The sequence below is a fragment of the Notechis scutatus genome, chromosome 1 (genome assembly GCF_049901735.1).
Source record: "Notechis scutatus isolate UNSWTSFEM ecotype Mainland chromosome 1, rNotScu1.2, whole genome shotgun sequence".
In the NCBI taxonomy this organism is placed as follows: Eukaryota; Metazoa; Chordata; class Lepidosauria; order Squamata; family Elapidae; genus Notechis; species Notechis scutatus.
Genome location: NC_142009.1, coordinates 7,170,219 through 7,192,478, shown reverse-complemented (window position 1 = coordinate 7,192,478; position 22,260 = coordinate 7,170,219). Strand labels below are relative to the sequence as shown.

General features: G+C 43.4%; 1 protein-coding gene across 10 annotated transcripts in view; it reads right to left on the bottom strand.

The window, feature by feature from the left end:
- Nucleotides 1-22,260, bottom strand: part of BCAS3 (BCAS3 microtubule associated cell migration factor) — a 624,015-nt gene that overhangs the window by 471,585 nt on the left and 130,170 nt on the right. For all 10 annotated transcript variants that reach the window (XM_087956170.1, XM_087956184.1, XM_087956163.1 and 7 more), the window contains exon 13: nt 14,768-14,861. In XM_087956170.1, the coding sequence (XP_087812296.1) occupies nt 14,768-14,861 (94 nt within the window). The remainder of the gene's footprint in view (nt 1-14,767; nt 14,862-22,260) is intronic.

The following is a 22,260-nucleotide window of genomic DNA, read 5'->3' as shown; positions in this document are numbered from 1 at the left end:
AGAGCCAGCGCTGTCCGAAGACGTCTCCGTGGCCGGCATGACTAAATGCTGAAGGCACATAGGACACTGTTCCCTTCCTACCAAAGTGGTCCCTATTTTTGTACTTGCATTTTTACATGCTTTTGAACTGCTAGGTTGGCAGAAGCTGGGGCAAGTAACGGGAACTCACTCGGTTACGCGGTGCTAGGGATTTGAACTGCCGACAAGCTCAGCATCTTAGCCACTGAAGCCACCGTGTCCCCAATGAAGCTTTAAAGAATAAAAAACAAGGATGTTCATATTTTCTCAACTGATTGTTGTGCCACAAAGACTAGACCCAGATAATAAAGCCTGAATGGAAATCTTGTAACAAAAATATTTAAAAAAGTTTTGGCTACTTACAGGTTTTCAAGGAAGGCTGGAATTTAGTGGCTGGGTGTATGGTAGGTAGATAGCTGGGATTAAGTCCTCTCTCCCAGCTCCCTTGCTGAATAAGATTTATTTAAATATATTAAGGGTGTGCATAGGGTTCTAGAAGACAGTATTTTCAACATTAAGCCAAAATCAAGAACACACAGAGGCATAACCTCAAACTGACAGGAGGGAAGTTCAAAAGTATCATTAGAACGTGTGACTTCATAGAAAGAGGAGTGGAAGCTTGAAACCAATTTCCAGCGGAGGTAGTGGGCCAACTGTCAGTAACTGAGTTTAAACGTGTTTGTGATTAAACACATGTCCACCTGAATCTCACCAGCTAGTAAATAGATATAATGTATTACCATATTTTTGTCTTATTTCTCATCAACAACTGTTGGAGAGCAACCATCCCATTCAGGAAGAGGATGAAATGGGAAATTACCTGAGAATTGTTAGGTAAACACAAGAGGGCAAGATCTGACTCACCATGCCTTTGAGCCTTATCTAGTCTTTCCCAAGAGAATCTGCCAGTCTGGAAAGATTAAGCATAGCACAATAAAGTAGCTAGTTTGAACTCTGCACAGGTGGAGTCTGATTGTTTGTGCCTGACACAACATTAACAGAGGGTGCAATCAAGGTCAAGTGAAGTACTAATACTACTCTACAAAGCCTTAGTAAGGCCACACCTAGAGTACTGCATCCAGTTTTGGTCACCACATTAGAAAAAGATGTTCAGACTCTAAAAAGAGTGCAGAGAAGAGCAACCAGGATGATTTGATACGATGAATGGTTGCAGGAACTGGGCCTGGCTAGTCTAGGGAAGAGAAGGACCAGGGGAGACATGATAGCATCTTCCAATATTTGAGGGGCTGCCACAGAGAGGAGGAAGGGATCAAGCTATTCTCCAAGGCATAATGGATGGAAACTGAACAAGGAGAAAGATTCAACCTGGAAATAAGGAGAAATTTTCTGACAGTGAGAACAATTGACCCATGGAACAGAAGTTGCCTTCTGAAGTTGTGGGAGCTTCATCACTGGAGGCTTTCAAGAAGAGATTGGACTGCCCTCTGTCAGCAATGGTGTAGGGTCTCCCGCTTGGGTGGGGGAGTTGGACTAGATGACCTATAAGGTCCCTTCCAACTCTGTTAATCTGTAAAACCATTCAGATATTGAGAGAAATCTGACTACTTCTCCCTTCCAGAAAGACGGCAGCTAAGTCAATCCCAGTTTACATAAATCAAAAATGAAAATTTCAGTAAGTTTGTGGACTCTGCCAAAAAGCCTGGACTCTTCTACAATCTGCTCAAGATGGAAAATTTGCTTTGGATACCGAGCTGATGTTTTAACCCTCGCTTGCAAGACCATGCAACAAGTCAGAATGGCTGGAAAACTAAATGAGTATATTCCACTTGCAATGCAAACCACATCATGTGTTCCAACTCTCCAGACCTTCCTTCCTTGCCAGGCTGGATCTACAACGCTCTGCCACACACATGCAGACATACAAAATGTTGAAAAAGCACTACACAATCTAAAACCATCTCTATCTATTGGACCGGATGGAATATGTGCCTACTTAAAAAAGCTGTCCACTGCCATAGCCAAACCTCTAAGCATAATCTTTGAAAAATCTTTCAGAACCAGCTCCTTGCCTAACCTATGGTCACAAGCCACGGTCATCCCCATCTTCAAAAAGGGAGACCCCAGCCTAGTTGAAAATTACAGACCAATCTCCTCATGCTGCGTCACCTGTAAAGTCACGGAATCAATTATTAACCAATCCATCATCCTCCACTTAGAGACAAACAACCTACTCTCCAATAAACAATTTGGTTTCAGGAAAAAACTATCCTGCAATCTGCAACTCTTACACTGCAAAAACATATGGACTACACAACTCGATCAGGGCAAAGCAATAGACGCAATCTACATAGACTTCTGTAAAGCCTTTGATTCAGTGGTACACGACAAACTACTCCTAAAACTAAAATCTTATGGTATCTCTGGACACCTGCATAACTGGATAGAAGCATTCCTGTCAAACAGACAACAAATGGTCAAAATTGGGAGTGTCCTATCAAATTCTGTGCCTGTCAACAGTGGTGTCCCCCAAGGCAGTGTTCTAGGACCAACTTTCTTCATACTCTACGTAAATGACCTCTGTGATCATATTAAGAGCAACTGCGTCCTCTTCGCTGACGATGTAAAGCTGTTCAATACCACAGACAATACTGCTACCCTTCAAAAAGACATCGACTATGTATCAGAATGGTCAAACAAATGGCAACTTCAAATCTAAACAAATAAATGCTCTGTCTTACATATTGGCAAAAAAAATCAGAAAATAAAATACAGGCTGAATAGTCAAGACCTTGTTGATGATCCAAACTCCGTCAAGGACCTTGGAATACTCATCTCTAATGATCTAAGTGCTAGAGCCCACTGTAACTACATAGTCAAAAAGGCATTAAGAGTTGTTAACCTAATCTTACGTAGCTTCTTCTCTGGTAATATTACACTAATAACTAGAGAAGACAAAACATTTGCTAGACCAATACTTGAATACAGCTCATCAGTCTGGAACCCACATTACGTATCTGATATTAGCACAGTTGAGAAAGTCCAGAAATATTTCACAAGAAGAGTTCTCTACTCCTCTACTCGTTGTAGAATACCTTATGCCACCAGATTTGAAATTCTAGACCTAGAAAACCTTGAATTACGCCGTCTTCCGTCTGATCTAAGTATGGTATATAAAATCATACATTGCAATGACTTACCTGTCAATGAATACTTCAGCTTCAACCATAACAATACAAGAGCAAACAATAGATACAAACTCAAGGTTAATCGCACCAAACTTGATTGCAGGAAATACGACTTCAGCAACAGAGTGGTCAATGTCTGGAATACTCTCTGGGGTTTCTTCCCCAAACCCCAAAAACTTTAACCTTAGATTGTCTACTATTGACCTCACCCCTTTCCTAAGAGGCCTGTAGGGGGCGTGCATAAGCTCACCAACGTGCCTACCATCCCTTGTTTCTTTTATTTTTCTTATATGTATCCATGTATTCATAACTATGTTTTTACTTATACCTATTATCTTGTAAGCAATTGACAAACAAAAATGCTGCTTTAGTGTTTGACTAGGTGGCCTTTTGCACTGAGGTGGCTCCTAATTTTGGAGGCCAAACATTTTGCTTCACCTCTTCAGGTCTCCAAAATATGACCCTACAAGGGATACAGGTAGTCCTCAACTTACAATAATTCATTTAGTGACTGTTCAAACTTACAATGGAACTGAAAAACGTGACTTACAACTGGTCCTTGTATTTACAACCATTATAGCATTACCACAATTACTTATGACCATTTCCCATGCTTACAACCACTGCAGCATCCCCATGGTTGCCTGATTTACATTTGGATGCTTGATAAGTGGTTCATATTTGTGACGGTCACAATGTCCCGGGGTCATGTGATCAGCTTTTGCGACCTTCGGACAAGCAAAGTCAATGGGGAGGCCAGATTTACTTAACAACCGCGTAACTAATTTAATACAACTGCGGTGATTTACTTAACAAATGTGACAGGAAAAGTAGTAAAATGGGACAAAACTCACTTTATAAATGTTTCCGTTAGCAATATAAACTTTAGGCTCAATTGTAGTCATATGTCAAAGACTACCTGTAATAATAACATAAAATAATAACATAAAACAAAGTAGCATGGTTTTCTACAGTTGGGCAACAATTTCCTGGGGTTTAAGGCAGGGGCAAGAATCTTTCTTATCATTTGCTGCCTTAATGGCTGATTATGTTGCTTAGGATAAATCTGAACTCAGGACGTCTATTGGTCTCTCTTCTCAAGACTGCATTGATTTAAAGCTGTTCCTGGCCTTCCTACTCCAACCACCACCTTCAAAGATGTTTGCCCCATCATAATAGAGAGACAGTTTTTGTCTAGTGGTCAAGACATCAGGCTAGAAAGCAGAAGACAGTAAGTTCCAATCATCTATGGAGATTCTCAATCATCCACGTCTTGGTTGTCCCAAAGGTGTCAAGAGGCAACTGGACTTTCTCATTTTTTCTTTGAAAATGTTTCACTTCTCATCCAAGATTCTTCTGTTCTGACCGGATTGGGAGGGGGGGGGGGATGGAAGGATTTATACTCTTTGCAGACAGCTGGTCATTTGCATCCTTTTTAGAGTGTCGTTGAGGCCACTTGGAGGTTTATCTGTGTCCTCAGGTCTTTTGAAGACATTTCGCTTCTCATCCAAGAAGCTTCTTCAGCTCTGACTGGATGGTGAGGAATGGAAGGATTTATACTCCTTGCAGACAGCTGGTCATTTGCATCCTTTCAGAGCGTAGTTGAGCCCACTTGGAGGTTTATAGGAGTTCTAGTCCCACCTTAGCCATGAAAGCCAACTGGGTGATTTTGGCCAATCACCAGGAGATCGTAAGTTCTAGTCCGGGTTTAACTGTGAAAGCCAGCTGGATATCTTTGCGGCAGTCTCTCTCACTCTCAGCCCAACCCACCTCACAGGGTTGCTGTTTTGGGGGAAATAGGAGGAAGCTGTGCTGGATATGTTTGCCACTTTGAGTTATTTGTAAAAATGATACAGGTGGGATACAAACCAACAATTCCTCAGTGATGCATATTGTTCTGCCTGACAGTCTTGCAACCCTAAAATCTTCAGATATGCAGTCAGCTAGTTAAATACACAAGAATTTGATAGAAAAGAGCCTTTTCTTGGCCATCTCCCTTAGACAGCAAGTGCCCAGTCCCCATGGAAAACAGGCATCCACCTTTTAATAGCCAACCATAATTGGGATTTTCACTGCAAAGCCACAAAGCAAACTCCCCCATTTTTCTAATTTCGGTCACTTGCGCCTATAAATCTATTGAAATCTGGATTGTACAAAATGGCTTCTTGGGATTTTAAACACAGGCCTGCAAAAAGCTTTTTTAAAGAGTTCTCATTTGGACATGAAATTAAACAGGATCCTTTCAGGGTTTATGACAAAGGGGCAGTTTTGCTCACAGAAAAGCGAGGAAATTCAGTTCAATTTCCCGCATGTAAGGCTGAGGAAGAGTCTTTGGAGTCAGTCCCAGATATGCTTCCCTGCCTAAGCCACAAGCTTTGGAAAGAGCTGACAAGTAGTCCTCAACTTACAACCATTCATTTAGTGTCCATCTGAAGTTACAGCAGCACTGAAAAAAGTGACTTGTGAGCGTTTTTCACTCTTATGACAGTTGCAGCAGCCTTGTGGTCACATGATCAAATTTCAGTTGCTTGGCAACTGGCATGTATTTATTTTGCAGGGTCCCAGAGTCATGTGACAGACTTCTGAGAAGCAACGTCAATGAGGAAGTCAGATTCATTAACAACCCTGTTACTAACAATTAGAATAATAGAATAACAGAGTTGGAAGGGACCTTGGAGGTCTTCTAGTCTAACCCCCTGCCTAAGCAAGAAACCCTACACCACTTCAGACAAATGGTTGTCCAATCTCTTCTTAAAAACCTCTAGTGTTGGAGCATTCATAATTTCTGGAGGAAAGTCGTTCCACTGGTTAATTGTTCTCACTTGTCAGGAAATTTCTCCTTAGTTCCAGGTTGCTTCTCTCCTTGATTACTTTCCATCCGTTGCTTCTTGTCCCGCCTTCAGGTGCTTTGGAGAATAGCTTGACTCCCTCTTTCGGGGGGCAGCCCCTGAGATATTGGAAGACTGCTATCACATCTCCCCTAGTCCTTCTTTTCATTAAACTAGACACACCCAGTTCCTGCAACCGTTCTTCATATGTTTTAGCCTCCATTCCCTTAATCCCCTAAACTGAAGTCATTCACTTAGCCATTGTGGCAGGAAAGGTGGTAAAAGGGGCCAAAACCCACTTAACAACGGTCTTGCTTAGGGATGGAAATTTGGGGCTGAATTACAGTCATATGATGAGGATTGCCTATCACTGGCACATGGCGAACCTATGGCATGTGCGCCAGAAGTGGCACGCAGAGCCATCTCTGCGGGCACACGAGCCGTCGCCCTAGCTCAGTTCTACTGTGCATGCGTGCATGCCTCCCGCCAGCTGATTTTCGGGTATCTGCTGCGCATGCGTGGGGGGCGGGGCACATGCGGGAGACGTGTGCCCACGCGCAGGGGCGGGGGGGGGGGAGCGTGGGCATTGCATTATGGGTACAGGCACGCATGCTCACTTTCAGGAGGTGACGACAGGAAGGTTAGCCAGCACTGGCCCCTCATGTTAAAAAAAAGTTAATTCACAGGCATTGTCCACATTTCCCTTCAACACACAACAGCTCACAAGGCTTATGCAACTCCTGTGAGAACCATTGTGTGCAGCGTATTTAATGGACTAAAAATGGCAAATGGGCCAGGAACTTGGGGGGAAAAGTGATAGTGCACGGAAGACGGAGATGTGAGGCTAAATTGCACCAATTCCCCCCCACCCCCGTTCTTTTCCCTGGCTGACTGATTTGCAAAGACAAGGGGGCAATCCTTATCAGAGGATTAGATTTTATATCAAGCTGCCAATGGTAGCAGAGGGAAAAACAAACCCAGTGGAGGAGACTTTGAGAAGATGGATATTTGGGAAGGTAAAACGTCTGCCCCTTGGCTGACACAGAAGTTAAAACCAAAGTTTTTGAACCTGCAATCAACATCAGACTGTTAGTTCTAGTTCTGTCCTGGCCTTGAAAGGCAGCTGGGTGAACTTTGGGCCAATCACCAGGGGACAGTGAGTTCTAGTTCTGCCTTAGCCATGAAAGGCAGCTGGGTGACTTTGGGCCAGACACTCCCAGCCCAACTCACCTCACAAGGTGGTGGTGGTTCTGGGAAAAACAGGAGGAGGAAGGTGTGTTGGATATGTTTGCCACTTTGAGTTATTTGTAAAAATAATAATAAAGGCAAGATACAAATAAATCAATCAAAATACATAAAAATAAAATATTCCAAAGCAAGCCATGGAGATGCCTATGCTTTTTCATGTCCACATCCCCCTTTATTCTTCTCCATCCAGGGCCCCTTTCAAAAACTGGAGCCAGTTCTGCTAACGTCATCCCAAAGTTCAAATTGTGAGATATATTTTTTTTAAATCAGTTGTGTGACTGACAGATGTTGTAGTACTGGTGAGAGGAAACAGGGGGCAAGGAGATTCAAGTAGCAATTGTACTTAATGTCTGATGGGGCTGTTCTGCACCATCCATACCATCCCCTGGTCCAGTACACGGTGCTGAGCCAAGAGTTGCCAGTGTTATAAATGCTGCCATTAAAATGTTTGTTTTAATTCTGACCTCGGCGTCACAGCTGAATGTGAACTAAATGTGAACTAAACAAGGAAGGCAGTGGGAAATTGAAAAACATACTCCATGCAGCTGTTGGACTGGCTGATTCACAACAACATACTTTAATTCGGCACTAAGAATAGATCCATACGCTGCACCCTATGTGACAAGAATAACAGAACAACAGAGCTGGAAGGGACCCTGGAGGTCTTCTAGTCCAACCCCCTGCTCAAGGAAGAGACCCTATCCCATTTCTGACAAATGGGTGTCCAGTCTCTTCTTAAAAACCTTCAGTGATGGACCACCCACAACTTCTGAAGTTAAAAGAGTTGAGCATCCTGCCTACAACTGAATTTGGCATGAATGAGCCTGACACACAGAATAGCGCTTAGACTTATATACCGCTTCCCAGTGCTTTTACAGCCCTACCTAAGTGATTTACAGAGTCAGCCTATGGCCCCCAACAACCTGGATCCTCATTTTACCCATCCTGGAAGGATGGAAGGCTGAGTCAACCTTGAGTCGGTGAGACCCAAACTGCCAAACTGCTGTCAGGTGGTGATCAGCAAAAGTAGCCAGCAGTGCTGCATTTGAGCCACTGCGCCACTGCGGCTTACATCTGGCTTACGTCATTTCCCGCAGAACTTAAACCAGGTTTGGGACAGACTTTGGCGAAACATACTATAAAATGCTCATTGGATTAATTAACTGGGGCATCAAAAACCAACAGGTTCGTATCCTACATAGCATCCCTGTAGGAAATTAAAGTAGAACTTTCTAGATCCAGGTCTATGCGTGGGGGGGTCCTTGGTGCTCGCTGAGCTTCGCTGTTTTCTTGCAGACGTTTCATGGCCCACCTTGGTAATATTATCAGTTCTTGAAGGGAGTGGGGTTACTCTTTGTTTACATACAAATGGCTTGCCCTTTAAGTCAAGGAAATAGCAACGTAGACATACAAATTAACAACAGGTGACAGCCTAATAAAGGAAGCACCAATAACATCCCTACCAATGCTAACAGGGCGAGCCAGTTCTATATAAATAGAGCGCAAACCCCACACCCTTCTAGAAAAAAACAGGTATTGACTCCCTTCCCTGGGAGGGTGGGAGCATGTCTCAATTTTGGTGGCAGAACGTTCCAGAGGGCAGGGGCCACAGCGGAAAAGGCTTTTTTTTTTTGATCCTGCCAAGCTGGAATTCCTTGGCTGACGGGGTCCGCAGCAGGCTCCTTCCGCTGGAGCAAGTGGGGCAGACTAGTCCTACTGGGGCAAGACGGTTTCTTAGATACCCTGGGCCCGTGCCATTTAGAGATAGGACAATGTTTTAAATAAAATAAAAAAATCTCAAAATATTTTCAGCACTATGGAGCGGCACAACCTGGAGGTGGAGTCAAAAGAATTATCAGCCTAGAATCCCTAGGTCAGGGGTGTCCAACCTTGGCAACTTTAAGACTTGTGGACTTCAACTCCCAGAATTCCTCAGCCAGCAAAGCTGGCTGAGGAATTCTGGGAGTTGAAGTCCACAAGTCTTAAAGTTGCCAAGGTTGGACACCCTGCCCTAGGTAGTCCCAAGTGGACTAAGCCCAACCTCCCTTGAATTCCATGGGCTCTCATCTAACGCCTAGCAAGTGCTAACCCTTAGTTGAGAAGGTTCCTGTGCATGGTTTTTTTTTTTTTTTTTAGTAATAAATTAATTGAATAAATGAATTAAATAAATTGAATCTTAACGTGTAGGGCTGGTCTTTGGGGCCTGTCAGTATCATCGCAACAGCTCTTCAAAGCAAACCAGCATTAATTACTCCTAAATTGCAAGTAAGAACAAGTTTACTGAAGATCACTGTATCCATCGAAGAAGTAAAGCTATGCTTTTTAACCACTTGACTATCTGCAGCATAGCACTTCTCAGGCAATTTCCTTAAAAGCTCAAAGCATCGTTAGAGACCCCACACACCTACTTCATGGTCTGATTCTGTTGCTCCCCTCTGGGAGGAGGTTTCCAAGTATTTCTAGCAGGACTACTAGATCCTTGTAACAGCTTTGTTCCCTAGTCCATCCATCTGGTAAACTCGCAAGATTTGTTTTTCTCGCCATATACATCTGAACTATGTGTTATTTCTCTGTGTCATATAATATATAGTATGTGGCTATATGCATAATACTGTATTTATTTATTTATTTATTTAGTCATGTTTATGTAATGTATATTGGAGGTGGTAACTTTTTGAGAGCTGTATGCAACGAGATTTCATTTTAATGTATGCCAATTGGTATACATTTAAAGTACAATAAAGTTATTCTAAGTTTAATTTTTGCCTTGATAATGTTTCCGATTGTTAGCTGCCCCAGCCTATTTTATAAACAAACAAACAAGTAATCAGGCGTAATAGGGTATGTCTTATTTATGGACTTCCCAAAAGTCACTTGAAAACCTTTTTAACAAGCAACCCCATTGTTTTGGAGAGCTGCTATTATACAATCTATGAAAATAGTCTTTAGAGCCTGTATAATTGCTGACGGCTAAGTGCTAATGACATGAGTTAAACAGGCATCAATAGTGACCACTTCATAAATGCCACATTCCCAGATGAAGATACATCCTATCAGATTCAAACAGTTAGGATAGTAAAAGGCAGGAGTTTCCAGAACATTGGCAAAAAGATAGGATAAGACTAATAATCTATGTTGAAATGGCTTCATGAGTCAAAATGTATCTCTTTTATTTATTTAATCGTTTTATATATATTTGACCTACCCAGCTCCCTGAGAGAGGGACTCAATTCACTCATATGGGACCATTTCCGGTAAAGGAACAAACGTTTGGATGTTCTAATATACAGAGAAGAAACTCTGATGGGGAATCTATGCCACTTCCCATGATAAAGCCCGCACACTAACTGATTAATACCCAGCTCCATCTTGGCCAGTGTTTCTCAATGTGGGCCATTTGAAAATGTGTGAACTTCAATTCCCAGAATTCCCCAGCCAGCACAGCGGGTGCACAGTGTCTAGTTTCATTTACCTAGTTTGGTAAGGAAACTTCTGCAAGAAAACAACCAAGCTCAGAGAACACAAAGTCCTCCTCCTCCTCCTCCTCCTTTCTACAAACCCCTCTCCCTTGTAGCACTGATGATGTTACCTAGTTTGGTAATGGAACATCTGCCAAAAAACAACACAGTTCAGAGAACACAAAGGACCCTACAGCCCTCCTCCTCTCCCCCTTCTCCTCCCCTCCTCCTCCTTATCCCTCTCTTCTACCTCTGATGATGTCAACTAGTTTGGTAATGAAACATCTCCAAAAAACAGTCAAGCTCAGAGAGCATCAAGGACCCCACAGTCCTCCTCCTCTCTCCCTTCTCCTCCCCCACACTTCCCCCTCTCTCTTCTAGCACTGATGATGTTACCTAGTTTGGTAATGAAACGTTTGCAAAAAAAACCAACAAGGCTCAGAGAACACCAAGGACTCCACAGTTCGATCCTGAGCTGAAAATATTCTCATCTATTGGTACTTCCAGAATTCACACATACCCAAAATTTAGGGGGTGGCCTAGATTAACTGGGGGTGCAAGCTTGTCATTGTCATTAGACACATCACACAAGGAGAAACTGTTATTTTTAAGAGGGAAATGGAATTCTCTTGATGCAACGTAGCCTCCTCTACTGAGAAAATGAAAAGACTACCACTGATTGAGTAGCACCAGCATTTAGAGCAAGCCTTAACTGGCTCATTCTTCTTGGGAAGGCCAAAGCCTACTTGGGAAAGTAGCAGAATTGTGAAGAATTGCTAGATCTGCAGACTTGGCAAACCACACAAAACCAACAACTCATTCAGCCACACAGATGGGACCAGCCGATCTTCAGCTTGTTCGGTTCCAGTTTTAAAAAGTCTTCGATAATGTATATATACTCAACAACTCCAAAAGTCATCTGTTCCAGTTCCTGCAGACTGGAGTCTACACCAGTTTAATCTAGCCTGGTTTGAGGTGGAACGTTTGATTCTACTTGGTAGCCATTATTTCTTGTTATCAAGATGAGAGAGAGAGAGAGAGAGAGGGAGGGAGGGGAGAGGAGGGAGGAGAGGAGAGGGAGGGAGGGAGGAGAGGAAGGGAGAGAGAGAGAGAGAGAGAGAGAGAGAGAGAGAGAGAGAGAGAGAGAGAGAGAGAGAGAGAGAGAGAATATGAATGAATGAATACATATTCTGGGCAGACCATTGCCTACAACATTAACTGCTTGGAGGCCAGTTCATAAACTCCTAAATCAGCCTCCTCCCGCCCCCCTCCACCACCCCCAATGGGGCAGATTCCTTCCGTCTGTGAGAACCTCCCAATCTGCAGTCCAAGGCGCCTCTGCCTCTGACGAAACGCTTGAGGATTTACATTTGCAGGTCAGATGTGTTTTTATCAAGGTCACTGTAGCATCCTCAATGTTTGTAAACTGTTTGGACCATTTTAAATAAGGGGGAGGTTTAAATTATTTCTTGCAAAACTTCAAGTAGGAGAACGTTCTTGGGAACTTTAGATGGGCTTCTGGCACACCATGAGCTAAAGCACCTTTCGACTCACTAGGTGGTCTAAGCCAGTATTAACAGCCTACTAGGAGTAGTAGGAACTTCAGCCTCAAGGGAACCCAGTTCTGATTCCCTCTCCCCTCCGCTACCAAAGCACAGAATGATCTTGGCCAACTGCTTCACCTAACCAATTCTATAGGCTGTTGTGAAAATAATTGGCTTTATTATACTATCTTATTTGCTTTTCTTTTTTTTTAAATATCCTCCTCCTCCTCCATCTTTTGGCCCTTTTGGCCGAAAGTAAAGTTGCTTGACTGAATTTCGTAGCCATTAAATTCTTCTAGTCACTGTGAGAGTGGCCACTGCAGGAAACAGCAAGTTAAAAATCGTTTGAATGAATACATTAACTGAGATGGTTCTGCATTCTGCTGGGTTCACTTCCCCAAGCCAGGATTCACTTAACGTTTGTGTTACTAACTTAAAACCTACGATCATTCACTTAACAACTGTGGTGAGAAAGGTCGTAAAATGGGGCAAAACCCGCTTAACAAAAGTTCCACTTAGCAACAAAAGTGTGGGGCTGAACTGTGGTTGTAAATCAAGAATTATCTGTATGACATAGGAAGCCAATCAAGAAGTTAGCCAGTCCATGTGAGAACAGTATGGAGACTGCTTGCCCACAAGCCTTATCCAGCTGAGAAGGGAAGGGAGGGGAGAGAGGGAGGGGAGAGGGGAGAGGGAGGGAGAGAGTGGAGAGAAGAGAGGGGAGGGGGAGGGGAGGGGGGAGAGGAGGAGAGGAGAAAAGAAAAAAAGAAAAGAGATAAGGCAAAACGACTGTCATTGAGGCTTCAAAGACCACTTTCGGATGGCTTCCCCCTCACTCCCACCTGGGGAAAAATTGGAGTAGAACAGACATCTGAGCTACATCTCCAGGTTAAGCCTTAAGTGGAAAAGGATAAGTGGTATTAAATTTAGGAGAATATTTACACAAACCTCAAGAAATCAAGTAAATTTTTCAAGGGAGGCAGGCATATTGTTCTTCCAATGGGAAATGACAGAGAAGAGGAACCTTCAATTACCTGACTTTTCAAGTACATTAATGCCCATTTCCTACATTTATTGGCGGTGACATCTTGACCCGATGTAAATTTAATGCTGCAGTTTTCTAAATGTGGTTGGAGAAAATGGGTGCCCTCAGAAGGATCGTTCCCTTTTCTCTTGCTTAATAGCTTTGGTCAAGACAGATCAGGTGGTTCCCAATATAGTAGCTTTTCCCAATGTTTGCAAACATACAGCTAGTGCTAGACTTGCAAGTGTTCATTTAGTGACCGTTCAAAGTTACAACAGCACTGAAAAAGGCGACCGATGACTACTTCCCACAATTATGGCCGTTGCAGCATTCCTGTGGTCACGTGATCAAATTTCACATGCTTGGCAACTGGCATGTATTTAGGGCGGTTGCAGTGTCCTAGGGTTATGTGCAGGGGTGGGATTCAAATTTTTTGAAACCAGTTCTGTGGGCGTGGCTTGGTTGGTGGGCGTGGCTTGGTGGTCATGCGACTGGGTGGACGTGGCTTGGTGGTCATGTTATTGGCTGGATGTGGCCAACTCAATATCACTCACATCGAGGCACGCATCACCTCGCCTGGCCTCTCATGACTGTGGGGATGCTGCAACAGTCGTAAGTGTGAAAAATGGTCATAAGTCACTATTTTCAGTGCCATTGTAACTTTGATTGGTCACTCCACACAAGCAAAGTACCAGCAAAGGAGAGGAAACAACTCCAGAGACGTTCCTGAGACAGGAAGTCTAGTCCTGCCAAGAATGTAATAAGGGTTAACGGAGAGGCAGTTTCTGTAAGTAACACCAGAATGTTTCCTTCCTGCCTTCCTTACAGGATTAGGCCAGTAATTTCTTCTAACAACCGGTTCTCCGAACTGCTTAGAATGTTAATAACCGGTTCTAGCGAATAGGTGCGAACTGGTAGAATCCCACCCCTGGTTACGTGATCCCCTTTTGCGACCTTCGGACAAGCAAAGTCCGTGGGGGGAAGCCAGATTCACTTAACAACTGTCGGAACTGAAGAAGTTTCTTGGATGAGAAGCGAAACATCTTCAAAAGTGAGGTGGGAAGTCCAGCTGCCTTTTGAAAAAAGCACCGCTGGGACAACTGTGTTACTAAACTTAACAACAGCAGTGGTTCACTTAACAACTGCGGCAAGAAAGGTCATAAAATAGGGCAAACCTCACGTAACAACTCTCTTGCTTAGCAGTGGAAATTTTGGGCTCTGTTTATGGTCGTAAGTAGGACTATCTGCAATTAAAAGGAAAGGATGCTCTTTTGGGGATCAGGATGGTCGGAGTTGTAGTGGGTGGTCAGAACAGATCCGATAAGAAATGTGGCCTGTGTATTTAGAATCAAAGCAAGAGAGAAGGTTGTTCTGCTGCCAATGTACCATTTTGAACCACTATTTCAGCTGGCTGACAAAACAAACTCCATGAAAGATTTCAGCCTGATTTCTAACAAGCGAAATGATCCATAATGCACTGCCAGAAAAAAAAAATGCTTACCGCTGGGGTTGAAAGCCATGCAGCAAATGGGCTTCTCATGGGCCGGGAAGTGAGCAACGATGCCGTCACTATCGGAGTCCTCGCTCACCAGCACCTGGGTATCATAGCACAGAAAGTGGAAGGTCAGCAGAGCAATTTACATTCGATTTCATTATATTGGAAGACCAGGAATTCTAAGGATTAAGGCACCAGGCTAGAAAGTGTGAGTTCTAGTCCCGCCTTAGGCATGAAAGCCAGCTGGGTGATTTTGCGTCAATTACAGGAGACAATGAATTCTAATCCCGCCTAAAGCATGAAAGCCAGCTGAGTGATTTTGGGCCAGCCTTTTTCCCTCAGCCCAACCTACCTCACAAGGTTATTTCTGTAGGGAAATAAGAGGAGGAAGGTATGTTAGATATCTTTGCTGCCTTGACTTATTTGTACAAATAATAATGGTGGAATGCAAATATAACAAACAAGCAAATAAATAAATAAATAAAGTATTCCTTTCTTAAGTCATCCAGATAAGGAGTGACACACACACACCCATAAAGATCATTAGGCACAAGAAAAACGACATCTGCTAGCAAAGGGCCTCCTTCCACCAGCTCAGGCATCTTCCACTGGAGTCAATTAGGTGTGGTAAAAACACTAAGTAGGGTCAGGCCTGGGTAGCATTTCATCTTGCCATGAAATCACCATAGTTAACTTTATTTTTTACAAAAGCCAAACCCACCAAGTTCCCCGATAGTTCTTACTAACTCAAACTTGTCGGAAGGAGGAATCTGACACCATGCACAACCTCTCCTTCAAGTTGGTGTTAACTCTTACTGACCACATAAAGTTTCTCCAGGGTGAGTGATCTCTAATCGAGACTTAAAATGAATTTTTTTATCGAATCTGTTCTATGGGCTCCTCAGTGCTTTCTGAGCTTGGTTGTTTCCTTGCAGACGTTTCATGGCCCAACTAGGTAACATCATCAGTGCTAGAAGAGAGTGGGTTCGCCCACTGTTTACATACAAGTGGTTTGGCCTATCAGTGAGGGTGGGAGTGTTGATCTCTTATGGGGTCCTTGGAGCTCCCTGAGTTTGGCTGGTTTCTTGCAGACATTTCTTTAATCAAATAGCTAATATTATCAGGGCAAAACCCTCACATTGTGTTGTGTGAAAAACAGCACTATCCACTTGGCCATTCAACTGAGGTCGAATCTAATGGACCACTGTGGTATTGTTGATTGAACTGAGTATTCCTTGAGGCCATAAATATTCATTGAACTAGTTGTCTTAATCGCCATGGCTAATCCAGAAATCTAATATTAGTGGGGGGGTGTTTCCCTAAGCCTCCTTCAAGTTAGACGTGATACTTTTGGCCAACATTATGGCTGGCTATCCAGCCCAACACAGAGATTTATAATTATTTTGCAAGATGTATAATCACAACAAAGCAGTGGTGGTATTCTACTGGTTCGGCTGAACTGGTAACTCCAAGGATCACCTGTGCGCATACTGGTTCGCTCCGACAATCGGCTGCTGGGCCCACCCACCTGCCCCGGCTCTATTCTGACCTTTATTTCCTGATTTTGAAGCTCAGCTGCTTCGCTCAGCACAGCGGATTGCCACGCATCAATTGTTGAACATACGGGGAGGGTGCAGGATTGCAGGAGAAGGTTAATAGCAAACCCTCTGCGCGTGCACAAAGCACGCCCACCAAGCCACGCCCACAGGACCGGTGGTAAAAAAAAACAACTGAAACCCACCACTGCACAAAGGACTACTCACAACACACACTCCTGACACACATAAAAGCACCTCTAAAATATTCTAGCTAAGGTCAAATGTTCACAGGGGGAAAAAAGGCTAACTATCACCAACGGGTAACCTCGGTGGCTCTTCTCTTTTTAATGGAATCCAGCATCAAGCTAGCCTGATATGAGCTTCAGATCAGTCAGAGCCATTAATCTGCAATGAAAATTTCTACCTGAGAAAAAACGGAGCTCCTTTAATAAAAATTAAGGTAAGGTATTCTTATGTTCAGAGGGAATGGAGGGGAAAGGGAGAGAGAGAGAGAAAGGGAGAGGAAAAGGGAGGGAAAAAGGGAAAGAGAGAAATCTTCTATAATGTACAGAGGAAGACAAGGAAGAATCTAAGGATCACAGAGCTGGAAGATACCTTGAAGGTCTTCTAGTCTAACCCACTGCTCAAGGAATACTTTGCATGGTGTGGGAATACGAATGGATTTCCAGAAAAAAATTGGGCGTGGCTGAGGGTGGGCGGGACACAGGGCACCTGTGCTGACCAAGTACTAAGGCAGGATTTCCCTGAGACCCTCCCCCACTCTCATTATAATCTCCTTCCTTCCTTCCTTCCTTCCTTCCTTCCTTCCTTCCTTCCTTCCTTCCTTCCTTCCTTCCTTCCTTCCTTCCCTTCCCTCTTCCTTCTCCTTTCTTCTTCCTTCCCCTTTCCTTATTTTTCCTTCCTTGCTCTCTTCCCATCTTCCTTTCTTTTTCTTTCCCTTTCTCCTTTCCTGTCCCTTCTTGCCTGCTCAAGTGCAAAAGGGGAAACGTTTCTCCATTTGTTTTCTTTAATTTGCTTTGATAGCCCCTCTGCCAGTGAAAAGGGAGCTCCCTTTTCGTTGGCAGAGGGCCGTGGGAGTCCGTCGTGGCCAAAAAACTGGGCGCAGGGAGGCCGGCCCACACGCAACTCCCCCGAGCTCCATTTTTGCTAAGAGAGGCACCGCGGGCTGGTCTGCTATTTCCAGGCCGGCCCCGTGAGCTGGATCTGGCCCTCAGGCCTTGAGTTTGACATCCCCGTCCTAGAGTCTCCACATCCTTTTCTTTTTGTATTGTGTTGACCAGAACTGGATGTAAATGTGGCCTCACTAGTGGGGTGTAAAGTGGTACTATCACGTTCCCTGATCCTGATGGCTTGTGAGGAAGTCAATGGCCAGGGAAGTCAGTTATCGTTGTCTGTGAAAAGAGTGCAATCATAAATAAACAGCCAATAAAAGCCGACATGGGTAGGTTGATGTTTTATTGTTGGAAGGTCGTTTATCTGTTAAGTGATTGGCCTGAAGCCCAAAGGGTGGCTTTGCTCAAAGATTCTTGATATTTGATAGGCCATCTTTGTTGGCTGTGGCTTTTTAAAATCAATTCTTAACCAAATGGGAAATTAAATACTGGTACAATCTGCCTCTCTCTTCTCCCTAATAGATTCTCAGCCTTCATTGTCACAAAGCAACATTAAAAAATGGGGAGTTTACAGGGGGAGTATCAAGACTTGATCTACAAATCTCTATTTAGGATGCGGCCCTTCCAAAGTTCAACCTTCACAACAAAGTAAAAGCTGCATTTTTAATGAATTCCAGTCCATTTTAAACAGAAACCTACTATTCTGATGCTGTGAATTGCTCCAGGCTACTTTACAAAATGGTGGAACAGTACAATAAGAAAAGTATTAAAGTGCTGTATATCTCTCTATTTTAAACATTCAAAGCATCTCACAAGTATTTTTATTTTCTCCCGAATTTGGAGGAGCCCATCTGGGGAAGTTTATCAAGCCTCCAAATTCAACTCTAACTCATGATTTTTATTTATTTTTAATTTTTATGTTTTTAAACCAGCAATTTCCCTCAGAGAAGGACTCTGCGTGCTGTACAATTAATTAAAAAGTTAAAATATAAAATTGGCACATGAACGTTTAAAATTGAGAAGGAGGCGAGGATAATTAAACCCCGTTAAAAATCAGTTAAAAAGGCAAAGAGAGGGGGTCTCCAGGCGCTAACCAGCCCCTCCGCTGTGTGCTCCTCCATGTGCCCCAAGCAAGGGCGCAGAGCATGAGTTAATTCCTTTTCAAAGGCCAGGAAAGTGGGGGATATTCCATAGCAAGGGTGTCAAACTCAAGGCTCATGGGCTACATCCAGCCCGCGATGTGGTCGGATCTGTTCTGCAGGCCCGTCCTGGAAAATGTAAGGGGCCGTCCCGCATTACTTCGGCCCGGTCTACCCAATGGGAAGAGGAAACATGCTAACAATTTGGGGAGTGACACCCACTCAGTCGGCCATGCCCAGTGAGTGGTGTCAAGCTGACCACGGCCACCCAGTCAGCCACACCCAGTGAGTGGCGTTAAGCTGGCCACGCCCACCCAGTCAGCCCGCCCACTCTGAGGTCAACCACAGCCGATGCTGCCCTCAATGAAATGGAGTCTGACACACCAGGGTAGCAGCAGCCTTCAACCTTTGGGGCACCAGGGACCGGTTCTGTGGAGAGAGGTTTTTCCATCGACCGGGAGCGGGTGCGGTTTCACGTGGTGCCTGCATCCCATGGATGGGGCTTCGCTTGTTTGTGTGGGCTGGTTTCTGACATGCCACGGACCGGTGCCGATCCACGGACCTCGGGTTGGGGACACATGGTCTACAGGGTGGGGGCCAGAAGTGGTATTCAGCAGGTTCTGATCAGTTCTGGAGAACCAGTAGTGGAAATTTTGAGTAGTTCGGAAAACCAGGAAATCCCACCTCTGACTGGCCCCGCCAACCCCATCCCTTCTCTGCCTCCCATTGAGTCCCAGCTGATCGGCTGGGTCTCCTTTGGTTGCCCTGCACAGGAGAACGGAGCTGGAAAGCAGGCTAGTGGGCTGGGGAGGGAATGGGGATTTTACAGTCTCCTTCCCCTGCCACGCCCACAAAACCACGCCCACAAAGCCACACCCACAGAACCAGTAGTAAAAAAAAATGGAATCCCACTGTTGGTGTGGGCAACAGCAAAGAAGGCTGTTCTCTTCTTTAACTGACGGGTCCGTAACCTACTTTCTCTGCTTGACCAGGTAGGACAGGTTGATGTACAGTGAGTCCTTGACTTACAACCACTATTAAGTCCCAAATTTCTGTGGTTAAGCAAGGCAGTTGAGTTTTGCCCCATTTTACAACCTTTTTTTACCACACGTTTTTGAGGTGGTTAAGTGAATCATGCAGTCATTAAGTGAATCTGGCTTTCCCCCATTGACTTTGCTTGTCAGGAGCCTGCTGGGAAGGTGGCTAATTCTGATCACGTGACCCCAGGACAATAATAAATATGCACGAGTTGCCAAGCAACTGAATTTTGATCGCATGACCATGGGGATGCTGCAACGGTGTACATATGAAAAATGGTCATAAGTTGCTTTTTTTCAATGCTGTTATAACTTCAAATTGTCACCAAGCAAATGGTTGTAAGTCGAGGACTACCTGTACAGACAGTCCTGTATACTACCTTTACGACCGTAGTGGCATCCCCATGGTCACATGATCAAAATTCAGATGACTGGCAACTGACTCATATTTACGACGGTTTCAGTGTCCCGGGGGTCACATGATCCCCTTTTTGCGACCTTCTGACAAGCAAAGTCGATGGGGGAAGCCGGATTCACTTAACAACCGGGTTACGTACTTAACAACTACAGAGATTCACTTAACAACTGGTGACAAGAAAAGTTGTAAAAGGGGGCAAAATTCACTTAACAAATGTCTTACTTAGCATCATAAATTTCGCTGTAAGACCTGAAGAGCTTGATAGCCCTTTAATGTCAGTTCTGCCTATGACTCCTCTGGAGAACAGAATGTATGCGCTAGGTCTGGATTGATTGATTAATCTATCTATATATAAGCAAAATACCACTCATGTATCATCACAAAATCTCCAGAACCGTAAAGCCTACAAACTTGAAATTTAGCACGTTATGTTCCTCTTGGCTTCTAGGGGCTCACTAAGAAAGGATTTTTCCAAATGACCATCAAAGGTATTAGTATTTCGTTATATTATTATTATTAACACGTTCTGATGCTAAGGAGTTCTACTCCCCCCTCCTCAACTGGAAAGAAATCTCTTCCAAATGCAAAACACAAGCAGAGGAGCGGAGTTTCGGTTTTACTTTCACAGCACCAAACAGCTTTAGTACAGAACAGTTGAGCTAAGCCACGCCCAGGCTCCTTGCTGTCTCCTCCTTGCTCATACAGCAAATACTCTTTCAGTTTCCAAACAGCCCTCAACTCTCTCACACACTGACAGGATGCTAGCCAGATGAATACCGATGGATGCTGGTAGGCAGAGGCAGGATTTTCTTTTCCTTCTTTTCCTCCCAAAAAACTAAGCCCAATCACATAGTTTCATAGTGAAGCATGGGTATTGAGCTAGTTAATTGAAATAAATTGCTATACCAGAGTAGAATTTGAATACCAGAATGCATCGGTTAAATCTATATATGAATAGCCTCTTGGATACATGTATTTTTGAATCCTTTGCCTTTCCTTGTTTGTGTGCAAACACTTACAGGTATATTATAAATAATCAGCTATATAGTAGACTTGGCAGGTTTAGAGCCAAGCAATGTTTTAAAAGGCAGTTTATTTCAGACAAATTCTGGGTGGTCCCCCACCTAACGAATTAATGGAGAGAAAATAAATTAAAAGGTTAAGCAAAAATGTAACTCCAGTCAGTAAAAGTTTGTGTATTTAAAAATTTGGAGGAGGGGGGGGGGGCGGCGGCGAGGAATATAGTATATATTTATTTTTACTCATTTTAGCTAATCAATGACTCCAAAGAGGCCATCATTATTTTTAAATGGGGAAAAAAAATGCTAACACTTCATTAAAAGGCCATTTAAACACATTCACAAATCTTACTAATGTATTTGGGCTGACCACAGAGTTGTTTGAGCTTCTCAGTAATTATTTTTATCCAGCTTTCAAATATGAACATAATTTAATAACTCAGCCCTTTTTAAACAGGAAAAAAAAGAAGCTAGAGTTCTCCAAAACAAGAAAAAAAGAAAGAAAAACTGTGAAATTACTATGCAAACAATGGCTACATTCAAAAACACCACTTCAAAAGCTAATTAAATTAACCCAGATATTTTCCTTTGAACAAATCAGAACTGAATCTTTAGTTTTCCATATTACCTAAATTCCTAAGTTAATTTTTTTCTCTCCATCTCAGACTACATTGATGTTAATCCTGAACATAAATTTTCAAACTTATCTTGGACAAATCTCTTCCTTCTCAGATTAGTCTGAGAGTAAAAAAGGCTAAATAACAGGCCACAAAGGTTAGTAGCTTGAAAAAGTCTTCTCCCATCAGCTAGAAACTTGCAACAACAAAGGAAAGCCAACAGCCCACATTTCTCTCCAAAGCTCAGAGATGGGGTCTTCCTTAATAGGCAATGCATTTAGTAGCTATGCTAGGTGCAGTAAGATCTGAGGCTATCAATATAATTATAATACAGTAAAATCCAAAGATTAGTTTGGAAAGAAACTAAGCAAGGAAAGAAGCAACCTAGAATGACATGGTATGGTAAGAAGAAATTTCCTGACAGTGAGAACAATTAATCAGTGGAACAATTTGCCTCCAGAAGTTGTGGGTGCTCAAACGCTGGAAGTTTTTAAGAATAGATTGGACAACACTTTATCTGAAATGGTTTAGTGTTTCTTGCCTGAGCAAGGGGTTGGACTAGAAGACATCCAAGGTCCCTTCCAACTCCTATTCTGTT